At 35.1% G+C, this 12,486-nt stretch overlaps 2 protein-coding genes across 5 annotated transcripts; one reads left to right on the forward strand and one right to left on the reverse strand.

Annotated features, from left to right (window-relative positions):
• Positions 1-4,920: 4,920 nt before the first annotated feature.
• Positions 4,921-7,147, forward strand: ND-23 (NADH dehydrogenase (ubiquinone) 23 kDa subunit). Its single transcript, XM_011304598.1, has 4 exons — positions 4,921-5,030; positions 5,266-5,524; positions 6,296-6,488; positions 6,851-7,147. Exons 1-4 carry the CDS (start codon positions 4,985-4,987, stop codon positions 6,980-6,982), a joined length of 630 nt encoding a protein of 209 aa, XP_011302900.1. The 5' UTR covers positions 4,921-4,984; the 3' UTR covers positions 6,983-7,147.
• A 1,480-nt stretch (positions 7,148-8,627) lies between these two features.
• Tango5 (Transport and Golgi organization 5) lies at positions 8,628-12,274 on the reverse strand. 4 transcript variants are annotated; one of them, XM_011304599.1, is made up of 5 exons: positions 11,933-12,246; positions 11,177-11,366; positions 9,430-10,269; positions 9,080-9,349; positions 8,628-8,810 (listed from the first exon to the last, which is right to left on the reverse strand). In XM_011304599.1, exons 2-5 carry the CDS (start codon positions 11,357-11,359, stop codon positions 8,679-8,681), a joined length of 1,425 nt encoding a protein of 474 aa, XP_011302901.1. In that variant the 5' UTR covers positions 11,360-11,366; positions 11,933-12,246; the 3' UTR covers positions 8,628-8,678. The 4 variants fall into 4 exon arrangements, with proteins under 4 accessions (XP_011302901.1, XP_011302905.1, XP_011302904.1 ...); XM_011304603.1 differs by lacking the exons at positions 11,177-11,366; positions 11,933-12,246 and adding an exon at positions 12,253-12,274; XM_011304602.1 differs by lacking the exon at positions 11,177-11,366.
• Between the last annotated feature and the right edge of the window lie 212 nt (positions 12,275-12,486).

The following is a 12,486-nucleotide window of genomic DNA, read 5'->3' on the forward strand; positions in this document are numbered from 1 at the left end:
GAAGGTACAAAATTTTGCTCGTGACTATGGCTGGATGTATAGAAATAATGATTGAATAGTGTTTTATTGCACAATTCATTCCGAGCAGAATCAACATGGCATATCTTAGTTTACTTAATGTGTTTTTTTTCTTTTTTCTACTCCTATCGTTAAAGATTCAATCCGCTGTCAAACGATAGATTTTTTTCAAAATCTATCCGGCGTATAAGAACACGAATTAGAAAAATTGAAAATGTCACGTTTAGAGAATTGAAAAATCTTCTCGGAATTATTTTCATTCTTCGTCATAAATGTTTAGTTCATGAGTTATGCACTCTTATTACTCATTTTAAACAATTGACACAGGATATCTTCAAGAAAAATATATTACTAAAGACGGAAATCAAATTAAAGGAAGGACTTTAGTCAAACCTTAATGTGAGAAGTCAAATGGAAGATCCCTCATCATTTCTTTCATTGAGATATCGGAGTTACTCAACGGTATACATACAACATCGGATAATTTCTGTGAAAACAGAAATAATTCGTATTTTTTAACTTTCTACGTGATTTTCAATTTTCCGTTGTTAATAGTGCCTTTAAGGGTCGATCAGGTTCAACTCGTCGCAAATTTTGGAACAAAAAATGCAACAAGTCTTATTTAGCAAACCAATATAAATAAAAAACATTTTCCATCAACAAATCTGAAATTTAACAACTCAACATAACCTCACTTTAACTTTGTGGTCCCGCCGCGTCCACAGCAGAGCTAAATATCTACTGCGTTTGCGCTACTCTAATCCTGACATATTACTACCCGGAGCGGCGTCTACACTACTTCAAATACATTCGCGTCTCAAATACTTTACATATAATCCTTTTTTCCCCTGAATTTTCTTATGCTTTCACTCATTACGATATTTGATGGAATTGGATATTGGTACCAAGAATTTTTGTATTTCCTACCCTTTTTTCCGTAATTGTTTTCTCAGCAACCAACGTGTCATTGTACTACTCCGAATTGTGATAATAAATATTGTTAAAATAGTGTTAATCTCCCCCACACTTAATTATGTTCAATCTCCATGGTGTGCAGAGGACAAAACTGACTTGAAAAATGGCCCTACGGCCAGCAATATTTTTCGAAGCATTTGTGAATACCTGAAAATTCTTAAATATCGTCGCGAAGTATTTCGAACCAATTTATTTTTTACCTGGCGGCACGATAACTGTAAGCTTAGGACAAAGATTCATGAGGGGATGATGAGTAAAGAGAAGAAGATACCAAAATCGGATGAGAATTCGCATACCGGACGTGTCAACGAATTCTGTAAGAGTGAGATAAATCCCAAGGAGTCAGAAAGCAAGGAGTTTTTTGAAGAATCTGAGAAGACAATTGAACGAATATTCACACGAAAATATTATCAGATGTTGGATCAGTCACACTGAAAAATGAATATATTTTATTTAAAAAGGAATTGTTTTTCGAAAAAATGCATGCGATTTTGAGGCAACAATACCCGTGACTCTAAACATCACATGCTCTCTGCAATTTAGTGGCCACAAGGAGCGCAGCTATGGCAGATTCACTGACTTCGTCTCGGGTAAGCAACGAGAATGGTCGAAATTTTTCAAAATCACTGGTAAGGTGCATAAATTCGAAACCCCTGTGAATATTTATACAACACTTGATGAGGTTTCTCACGATGTTCCTCTCATTTACCAACTGCGAGGTGAAGAGAGAACGAAACTCCAAGGACCCACGATGGACACAGAACTTGCACATGTGCATAAAAATGATTTGCACATTCTCTTGGGGTTGTTCAAAAGGCCAAATCCGAAATCGGAGAATGACTCCCATGCCAATTACATTCTGGATATTATTCTGAGGGTCAAGGTGTACCAGACATCATATATAAAATTCCCTCAAGATTTAAGGGGACACGTCAACAAGTACCAATCGACTGAATCCTCAGATTAATTGATGAAGGACGTCCTTCCATACGTTTGCCTTTGGTCAACCCTATTGGCTCCGAAGAAGAACATTTAGTTATCGCGTCTACTGAGAACCACTTCAGGATCATGAAATTAGATCAGGATGGGTTCTTGAAAGCCTTGAGATTCATCATCAAGGCTCATGATCACGTTCTAGCTGTATATAAGGAGTTGGATCTACCAACCCCAAAAGTTTCTGTCCCGGGAAGAGAATAAGCAAACCGGATAATGAGGAATCTCAAGAATATTGGAGACGTGGGCCGGCCCAACTTAAAAATAAAAGTAATTATCAACAAGGCAATAGAATCAGGAAGATTGCAGAAGTCCAGATGCAACGAGTTTTGGAATACAATGATAATCACACGGTTTCAAACCCAGTATTTTATCATTTTCCTAGCCTACCCCGACTGTTTTTTGTGGCCTCGATTAAAGCTAGCGATGGTTCTTCCAACATCAACGTTATGTCAGACGATTTTATTTGCATTTTCAATGGAAAGTGGATCATAGATACCCTGATTGTTTACTGAGCAGTGAAGATGATGAGGTCCTCGCAACGAAATCATGATCTAGCATATCGTAAATGTGAGATAAGTAAGTATTTCGTTACAGGCGTGAGCAGGAACAAGAAACAGTTACCCTCAGATTTTTACGTTGAGTTTTTACGTGACTTGTTGACTGGTAAATCAGACATTTTCCTTCCTTACAATGTTAATAATTGTCATTGGGCTTTGCTCCATGCTGACATTACAAATTCCACACTGTATTCTATTAATCCAGTTGGAAACCAATTGACGAGAAATGAGAGAACGAGATTCAACTCTTTCATTGATTGTTACAAAAAGGTAATAATATCTTGAGCTCTTGAAAATGACTTCTGTATATATTTACATTATATAAGCTTTCAATCATTCAGTTACAGATATTTCCTACATCACGAATTAACTGGTCCCTGAAAGTCCCCACTTAACAACAGCAAACGGACAGTTATAATTGTGGAATCTTTGTATTACATTCCATTGAAGAGATTCTTGCAGGAAATTTCTTTGGAATGACAACAGTTGATGCTGGTAAAAGTGGAGGACAATCAGAAAAGGGATTCTCCTTAATTGTGAAGATATCAGCACTCATTGTTTGCACTGTGAAAGAGATGAGACCGTGACAAATTGCTCAACTTGGGTCCAATGCAACTAGTGTAGTAGATGGGCAGAGTATTCATGTCTAAGATATCTTGGGATAGAAGAAGTCCAATTCCGTGACAGAGAATTCATCTTTACATGTGATCTTTGGATCAATTGGTTTTCATTGAGTCGCAACCCCGGAAATGAACGATTCCCACAAATATTAAATTAATTATCTACTTCACCACTAAATTATTCTCATCTCATGATTGATAAAACTTTTTTTGGAGAGTCGTTATAGGAAATTCTAATGAATCAGTAAAATTTATTGACCTGTCATTGTGGTAATAGAGTAACTAGAATGAGTAGTCTAGCGGCTGAATAAAAATAGCTATCATATTATATCAAGGAAAAATAGAAATAATAGAGCAATGGGACAACTGATGGAAAATCTTTCAGTTGAATCCTCGGTAGGCGGAAAAAATATCCCCGGAAAAAATAGCCCACACACCCAAAACGTGCTAAAACCCACCCAATTTGATAGACCATGGGAAAATTAGAGCCCCTGAAAAAATAGACAACGAAAAAAATAATTAAATTAAAAAATAATTAAATTGAGCGAGTTTTAACACGTTTTGAATGTGTGGGATGTTTTTTCCCTGGGGTATTTTTTCCGGGATTCGAATCCTCACATTGGGGTTTCATTAAAATTCATCGTTTAATTTAATTTTTATCTTCAGTCATATTTTTCTTGAAGATATCCTGTGTCCAAAAATTGTTTAAAATGAGTAATAACAGTGCATAACTCATGAAGTGAGCATATATGAAGAGGAATGAAAATAATCACGAGAAGATTTTACTTCTCTAAACGTGACATTTTGAATTTTTTGAGTTGGCCAGAATTGGACGGAGATCGATCGTTTGACAGCGGATTGAATACTTAGCGATAGGAGTAGAAAAAAGAAACAAAGAACACATCGAGATTTCACAAAATTGAAATCCCAACATTATTTTTTTTTCAATAAATTCAGTTGTAAACTAAGATATCCTTGGCGGACCGAGTTGAGAGTTAAACTCTTAAATATTTCCAGTATTTGAGAGAAAGTTGATAGAGTGTTTAGAGTTGGGGGTATGTTGTATTCTATGGCAATTACTAAACTTGAAACTTTCCGAAAGAGTTTAGCGTTGAATTTTTAACACTCAATTTATAATGTTTATGAACTTTTGCGGCGTGGAGGGGGGAGCAACATATGTTCTCTCAACTTTAAACTTACCGAAACCCTTTAGAGTTGAATTTTTAACACTCCCCAGCCCAAAAGTTAATAAACATTATAAATACTCAATTAATTTAATATTTGTGGGAATTGTTAAAAACTGAACTCTTTCGGAAAGTTTAGAGTTTAGTAATTGCCATAGAATCTAATACAGCCCGAACTCTAAACAATTTCTCAACTTTCTCTCAAATGCTGGAAATTTTTCTTAGTCTTACCGAACTCTAAACCAACTGTCAACTTGGTCCGTTAGGGATGCCAGGTTTATTCTATTCTGAGTAAATTATGCAATAAAACACTGTTCAATCATTATTTATATATATCCCGCCATAGGTACGATTAAAATTGTGTACCTTCAATAGAATGAAATTGTAAATTTTTTAATTATTCAATTTTACCGTGAGATATGCAATGACAATGTTTTTGTCCGCAAACGTTAAGTTCATCTCGAAAAAATATATTCCGAAGGATTTTTTAAGGGCCTTTTACCTAAAAATTTTGCCGAAAAAAAATTCTCCAGGCGAATTTTGTGCGGCTTTTGGCATTTACGCATCTTTGCTGGCGAGTTGACGATGTATATATACATCGACATATATATACATAACAGCTGTGTCCTTCAACATGGCGAACGTTCGAGTTCTCGGTAGATTTGCCAACAATGTTTTGAGTGAGTAAAAACAATCGGAAAAAAAATCCAGACTAGAAAACACATCAGTAAAATAAGAGTCACTTACACAAGTAACAATTTTTCCATAAACAATAAATTACATGATATTGTGTAATCAATTGGATTACTCCAGTTTGAGGTTATCTCTGCGACAACAGAGCTGCCGAAAATGTTCAGTAAAAAGTGACGGAAAAGGGAAAAGAGAATAATATGATTTCAATTATTCATTTTGCAGCACAGAGATCTTTGAAGGTTGCTCAGACAGCAACAACATGTCAACCTTCGCGAAATAAATACTACATCATTACTCCTTCCGACAGCTCATCCTGGCCAAATGTACATCCAAACGAATCAATCCATCTTTATTTGCGAGAAATTGGAAATGGATTCCTTGTTACGTTATCTGCGTTATTTAAAGAGCCCGTTACTATCAATTATCCATTCGAGAAGGGACCACTGAGTCCAAGGTTTAGGGGAGAACATGCACTCAGAAGGTACCTGATACAATTTCACACTGAATTCATAAACTCGTCATGATTTTAGTTAAATAATTCTGCGCAATAGCCCAACAACTTTGGTTTTCTGCAGAAGTCCCTGTTACGCAGAGAATTATGCAAATCCCAATTCTCCACACGGAAAATTGTATAAAATATTCTTCTTGTCGAAATCGTTAATATAAATTTCTCTTTCGAAAAGTAGTTCACTCTTACAAATTTTATAAAACTGTAAAATTTTGATAAATATGTTATTGAATTGTGCGAATCATGCAGCTGACTACGGTTTAGATGGAGAAAGAATATTCTACTTCAAACGTTTCTATAAAATTGATTATAATTTGGCATTGAATATTCATATTATATTGGTAACTCAAATAAATCGAGCTGTTTCCGTTTTGATGTTCCCTGAAATTGAAATTTTACTCAATTTCCAATGTTGGAAGATACTTTAGTAGCTGACCACGTTTTAACCAATAAACTCTTTTTCAAGTTTTCTTCTTGAATCGCTTATTGTCGACCTAGTCGGCAATCTTTTATTAAATTTTCTAAGTTGGTTAAGACACATTCAAGTAAGAAATCGCATTGCAAATTGTTTAGTAATGTTTTTTGAGATGATTATTTTGCCAAAATTCAAAATTATAATGCATATCACTTGCGTTTATCTGCATTACGTGAATTAGGATGTCGGAAAATAGTCGTCCGACAACGTAAGTTGTATTTTAAGGGAACAGTTTATTGAGATGAGTGAATTCGAGATTTTTAAAATAGATATCCATCGGGAGAGGAGAGATGCATTGCTTGCAAGCTCTGTGAAGCCATCTGCCCAGCACAGGCTATCACAATTGAAGCTGAAGAACGAACTGATGGCTCGAGAAGAACAACTAGATACGATATTGATATGACTAAGTGTATTTATTGTGGGTTCTGTCAGGAAGCCTGCCCAGTAGATGCTATAGTTGAGGTTAGTTTCATTACATTCTGTCGACATTTACAATTCATTTAATTTTATAATTGTGGGAGCTCAGTGAATTTTACATTTCGATTAATTATTTAGTGTTACTTCAGATTTAATTTTTGAAGTGTAGGAGAAAAAAGGACCATTTTTTAGATAAAAAAATCCATTGCAGTAAACGACATTCACAATCGTAATAATTTGGAAAGTAGCAGATGGATTTTGGATAGAATCGTTAACCCATTTCATTAAAAAAATGTTTATTTTTTCATCTTATTCCGTTTTTTGAACGCTAAGAGGTTGAAATAATCCACGAAGTTTCTTTATTAATTAATGAATTCATTCAAAATTTTCAAATTTTGAATTTTCAGGGGCCCAATTTCGAGTTTTCGACAGAAACCCACGAGGAACTGTTATACAACAAAGAGAAACTTCTGAACAATGGAGACCGATGGGAATCTGAAATTGCTAGTAACATTCATGCCGATCATTTGTATCGTTAATCAAATCTGATAGATGCCTAGTCGTTGTCCTTGGGCAATATAAAGGGAAAAATCCTTGGTGTTTTTCATTCTCAAGGAAAATAAAATTTTTGAACTTCACCAACAAATACCTGTAAATTAATACAATGCGGATATGTTTATGGAATAAATGAAGTAGAGTTTAAATATTGCAGTTGTTCCGTTTCTTCATTTAAAATACGAATATTCACTTCGCAGATTTATTTCATCAATGTACATAAATATTCTAATAGCAAGACGAATGGCTTTTATGATAGATAATGTGGAAATATGTATAGATACACGTGGAATTGCAGACATTTACACGGATTTTCTTCAAGAAAAGGATAAAAGAAAGAAGCATGGCACATGCGTGACGAATACAAATATCACAAATTGATTTTTCAGCTTACAAGACATGTGATACACACGATATTACATAGATATTTCGTTGACACTATAACTCGTTTAAAATATTTGATTTCACTTAGTTTCCAAAGCAACATAATATTTTTCTTTGTGATTGGAATTCATCGTTGATTAGATGGGAATGGAGAAATCAATAGAAATATATTTTGATCAGATTATTTTTCATATGGAATTGATAATTCGTAAGGAGAGAAACAGTCCCTGGGAACGATAGATTTTTCACTCATGCTTGTCTTATCCACAATATTTTATTCTATATATCAATATTGAATCTAGAAATGTATGATTTCATTTATTAATTTCATTCAAAAAATCCTAGCTACTCACAGTATCAAAATATTTAATTAAACTGGCCAAAAAAGGAATGAAAAACTTTTAATGAGTTTCTTCCTATTTTCCGGCCATTGAGGGTTTTTTAATTATTTTTTATTATTTATCGTTCTCGCAGTGTCCAGTGGGCCTGACTCATATCATTTTACATCATTCTTCAGGAATGTCTGCCGCCAAATACTGCTGTTACTTTATTTATCAAATATTCGGTAACAATGTGGAAATATTTTCTCGCCAATTGTCAGTTTAATCGTAGCATCGATCGTAGACACGTCATCGCGAATGTATAATACACAGTTGAAAAATATTACATTAATCGATTTGCTGTCAATTCCTAAATATTTCAACGAACAAAAATTTGGTTTGCTGATAAATTTAATGTGATAATTAATGTAACAATTGCCCACTGCGTAGAAAAAAAAACATACTGAGTTTCATTGGCCCCGTGGATCTCTGACGACTTCATGCACTGATTATAAAAACATCATTATGCTTTGAACCGCATGCTGGTGAAAATTCGTTTGAGCAATAAATTCGAGGATCCGGCAACATGATTTACTATTATTACAAGAATAATATCCACTCCGGAACAGCAAGTGATACCAAATAATTCGACTAATTTAGCTACTTTCTGCAACACAGAAATCTAATCTCAATCAAAAATGATTGAATCGAAAAAAAAGAACAAAAAAACATACACATTTGGATAAGCAATGTCTATACCCGACGTTGTGAATTCATTGTACATATTTACAATCAATTATTCGTAGACTTAATTTAAGCTTATCCCTGATGGACTGAGTGAAAATTGAAAATTAATTATTCAATAATAAGTGTAGTAAACGCCGGTGCGAGTAAAATTTTGTGGTGAGTAAATTATACATGATTGTTTTAGACTTCAACATATCGCATTAGCGTTTAAATAAAATTTCCCTAATTCTCAATCCATTGATGGCTTTGTACGTCTACGATGATGATTACGTGCCAGGGCGTGAATTATTGTTATAAGGAAGTAACATATCATCAGCATCACAAATTTTTCGAAAAGCCACGCTATCGTTGTTGTCCCCTCCTGCAAAATTTAAAATTATTCATTCAATCAATCGTATTTTCCAGTACATCTCAAATTAAACTAAAGATTAAACTATAATTACACTTGTGAGAAATTATCAGTTTTTCTAGATTCTCTTATTATGAATATTCTTAAATAGTCCAGTAGTGAACTGAAAAAAAAATAATTTCCCTTGACGATAAATTTTATGGAAATATTTGGGCCAATTTTTCAATTTTCATTAAATTTCAATATTTGAGAAAAGATTTGATAATGATTTTTAAACTTACCATAGAGGATGAATTATGTAATTTATTTTTCTGCTCAACTAAATATTTCTTAAACGGCTCCTGAAATTTGGTGCCCACGTAAGGAATCGCAGCCAAAAGTCCAATAGCCTTATCCAACAATTCTTCATTGAATGCTATTATCACAGCCAGCTGTTGAATATGCATTTTAATAATGGCTTTACCGATGAGCGTAGCACCGAAGAAAGTCCAGAATGGAATGCGATAATGACCACAAGTCAACCCAGCAAGGTCAAAAAGTGGATTTGGAATCTAGAGAAAAAGACCAAAACTGTAAGTCAAAGGAATTCAACGAGTTCGAGAATTGCGAATAGACAATTTTTCAAAAATACCGAGGCGCAGGCAAGGATCCCCAAGAATCCAGCCTTCTGCACGAAGTGCTTCATAGCAAGTTTGAGCCTCATGAGAAGAGGAACATTGGCTCCACTCTCCAAAGCCTCGAGTGCCTCTAACTCCTTCAGGTCCTCCTGATCATGTTCATGATTCTTATCAGTCTGTCGACTATCCCGTGCGGCCCTAGCCATAAAATACGGTGGAAGTTCTCCAAGAGCAGTTCCTGCACCCCAGAGCATAGCCTCAACTCTGACTTTCCTCATAATATTGAGGATTCCAGCAGTCCAAGCCGGATCAATCTCATCTGGGCAGACGATGGAATCAGGATACGGTGGTTCGGGGAAGTTAAGCCCACCACACTCATAAGCAGCTATCGTAACAGCTGCTATGTGAGGGCCCAGATAAAGCACAAAAGTATGTAAACCAGTGCCAAAACCCACACTCGATAACACGCCAAGGCCCACCCAATAAAGCCACCAAAGAAGACTATTCTCCCACTCTTTCAACAGCTGTTGATAAGGCCCTGTTACATGTCTAAAGACAACTAACACGGTGATAACAAGTAATCCACTCCAAACAATCTTCTTGTACTGCAGCATTCTGTGTGCTAAACTGACGATATTAATGAACAGTTCTCTCATAAAATAATTTAACGTTGTGATTGGACGATGCCAGAGGGTTAAACTGTCTGGATCCATCGAGTCTGTTCCAGATTTCGCTCTGTTCTTCGATTCAACTGACCCATCGTCATTCAATAATTTTTGGGCACCATTAGAATTACTTGACTCCTTTCCTCTACGAAACGTTCTACCTTCCATGTTCTCCTCTAATCGAGCTATCTGAAATCAATTAATATTTATTTATTATTTCATTCGTTAATTTTATAATCAACGAAGAAAATTTTAAAAATTGGTTTTTGATAACTGAAAGAAAATTAATTGGAAAAAATTAAATAAGATAGAAGAGGTAAAGAGGCTTTCAACAAAAAATAAATAGTGAATAGTGAATAATAATGAAACTACATATTTACGTCTGATTCACTGGGACTCATTTCGATAATCAAGCAATCATCAAGTCTATCACAGTCCAAAGGCGCAAATAATACATTTTTATTACAAAAATTATCAACACTAGTACGATTGTACATTTATATTTACTGTTTAAGCTAAATTTAAATGGTTGAAAGACCAGAGAGGGTTACAATGACTACCATGTGGGGAGTAATTGAAATCAACAGTAAGTCGTTCTGAAGCCGTGGCATGGCGAGGAGTCGGAGGTCATTACGTGTCAAGGGTCATATCCCTTGTTTTTTCCCCTCCTCTTGTTCCCCCATTTTCGTAAATTTGTATCAGTCCATCTACTACGGTAGCTCCTACCAAAGTCTATTATTACTCTAATGGGTTTATCTACAACTATGTTAATTTAAACTTGCGATAAATTATCCACGTTATCGTGGTTGCCAACTTTGCAAATAAAGGCGCATAAATAAAGTAATCGGTAACTCAGGGCGGCTGATTCGTTATTATCACAGTAGTGGAGAAAATTTCTGGATGATAAAAAAAAAAATAAATAAATTTGCAATGAATAATTGGAGATGGTAATGATGTGTTGGTATACCTAGAAAAGGAAATTTTGCAATGAAAATAGGATTTGCGTAGTTGTTTGGTGTTGATTGATAAATGATTAAAATATACATCTGCATGATGGGTGAGAAAAATAAATCATGCGTTTAGACACATATTGTACCATGTCAGCTTTGTTTCCAGAGACTGGTAGACCACGTTCTCTCAGTACGACTTTAAGACGATCCCTTGTCATTCCTCCAAGATCGGTGGCATTTAATTTCGTATTTATTTCTTGTCCAGGACTGTATCGATCCTCAGTATTACCAGCTCCACTGGACTTTCTACCTACCCTTGTTCTCACCATTGCCACGCTATTTATTTATTAGATTAATATTACTCTTCTCGATTTCCTGGTGGTCAATTGAGCCGACAATGATTTATTTATATGATTATCCTTCTAATTATTGTAATGATTGCAACAGATGTACGTGCTGCCAAGTGTCAACCATTGGGACAATTCAATTCTGTGAACTTGATGGATTACATTGAAAAACTTCCAGAAACTCCATTATTTCTTTGAGGTTATCCTTCAATAAAAATTCGTAGGAGAATAAAAAGATGAAGTCACAAAGTTTCGAATTAAGTGGAAAATTTCACATAACCAAGAAGTGAAAGGCATGAAAAGAGTGAAAGTGTACATTCAATTGTAATAGTTTCACTCAAGTAATGAGAGCCATAAGAAAGAATGAATATCCAATAAGAACCTAATGAGTCAATAATGATTTAAATGAAATAGTCAGAACAAAGGGATTATAAAGCACCAGAGATAAAGGGACACGTAGGAGGTAAATTGAGGCAGCTGATTCGACAGTTTCACAAGAAAAAGAGGAAAAGAAATAGAGAAGTCCACACTTTTGAACAATTAAATAAAAATTACCTTTTTTGACGATTGAATATTTGCTACTTAATGATATTTTTTAATTTTTATTTTTTGGCGGGTTGTCAGTCTCCTAGTATCATTTATTGAGGATGAGTTGGTGATACAATATAATTGTTGAGTTACACGATTTAAAAGCCACGTCGGTCACACACTCTTAAAGTCACGAACGGGTACATTCGAATGATCCACGATTGGTTTTAACTCGACATTAATAACTTACAAGTGTCGTATGCCACTAATGCCTCTCTTTTTTTTTATTTCCTGTACCTAGTATGTAGCGTGATAGTTATAACAGTTTTACACTTATTTATACTAACATGTAACAGAGATTATATTGCTAACGCCAATGGCGAGGGTTCAGCCGCAAAATTTCCTAGCGGTACTGGCCGAACTAATGTTGAGGACGTACCTGTAAGTCAAACAGGTCGCGAGGCCGAGAGTGTCGATAATTTTCAGAGCCCGTGAGTATGGATAAGACAGAGTGCGAGTCCGAGAGTGTCGATAATTCGAGGAGGCCCTGAGGGTCTAAGGTAGGGCACTTATTGGAATAA

The sequence above is a fragment of the Fopius arisanus genome, unplaced genomic scaffold (genome assembly GCF_000806365.1).
Source record: "Fopius arisanus strain USDA-PBARC FA_bdor unplaced genomic scaffold, ASM80636v1 scaffold00038, whole genome shotgun sequence".
NCBI classification, from domain to species: domain Eukaryota; kingdom Metazoa; phylum Arthropoda; class Insecta; order Hymenoptera; family Braconidae; genus Fopius; species Fopius arisanus.

Excerpts from the sequence above, each read along its gene's own strand:
- Tango5 (XM_011304599.1), bottom strand. The coding sequence starts at position 11,359 with ATGGTGAGAACAAGGGTAGGTAGAAAGTCCAGTGGAGCTGGTAATACT. Across the intron at positions 10,270-11,176 it reads CTGGAAACAAAGCTGACATG|ATAGCTCGATTAGAGGAGAA; the intron begins GTACAATATGTG and ends AATTGATTTCAG. Across the intron at positions 9,350-9,429 it reads GGATCCTTGCCTGCGCCTCG|ATTCCAAATCCACTTTTTGA; the intron begins GTATTTTTGAAA and ends CTTTTTCTCTAG.
- ND-23 (XM_011304598.1), top strand. The coding sequence starts at position 4,985 with ATGGCGAACGTTCGAGTTCTCGGTAGATTTGCCAACAATGTTTTGA. Across the intron at positions 5,031-5,265 it reads ATTTGCCAACAATGTTTTGA|CACAGAGATCTTTGAAGGTT; the intron begins GTGAGTAAAAAC and ends TTCATTTTGCAG. Across the intron at positions 5,525-6,295 it reads GGAGAACATGCACTCAGAAG|ATATCCATCGGGAGAGGAGA; the intron begins GTACCTGATACA and ends TTTTTAAAATAG.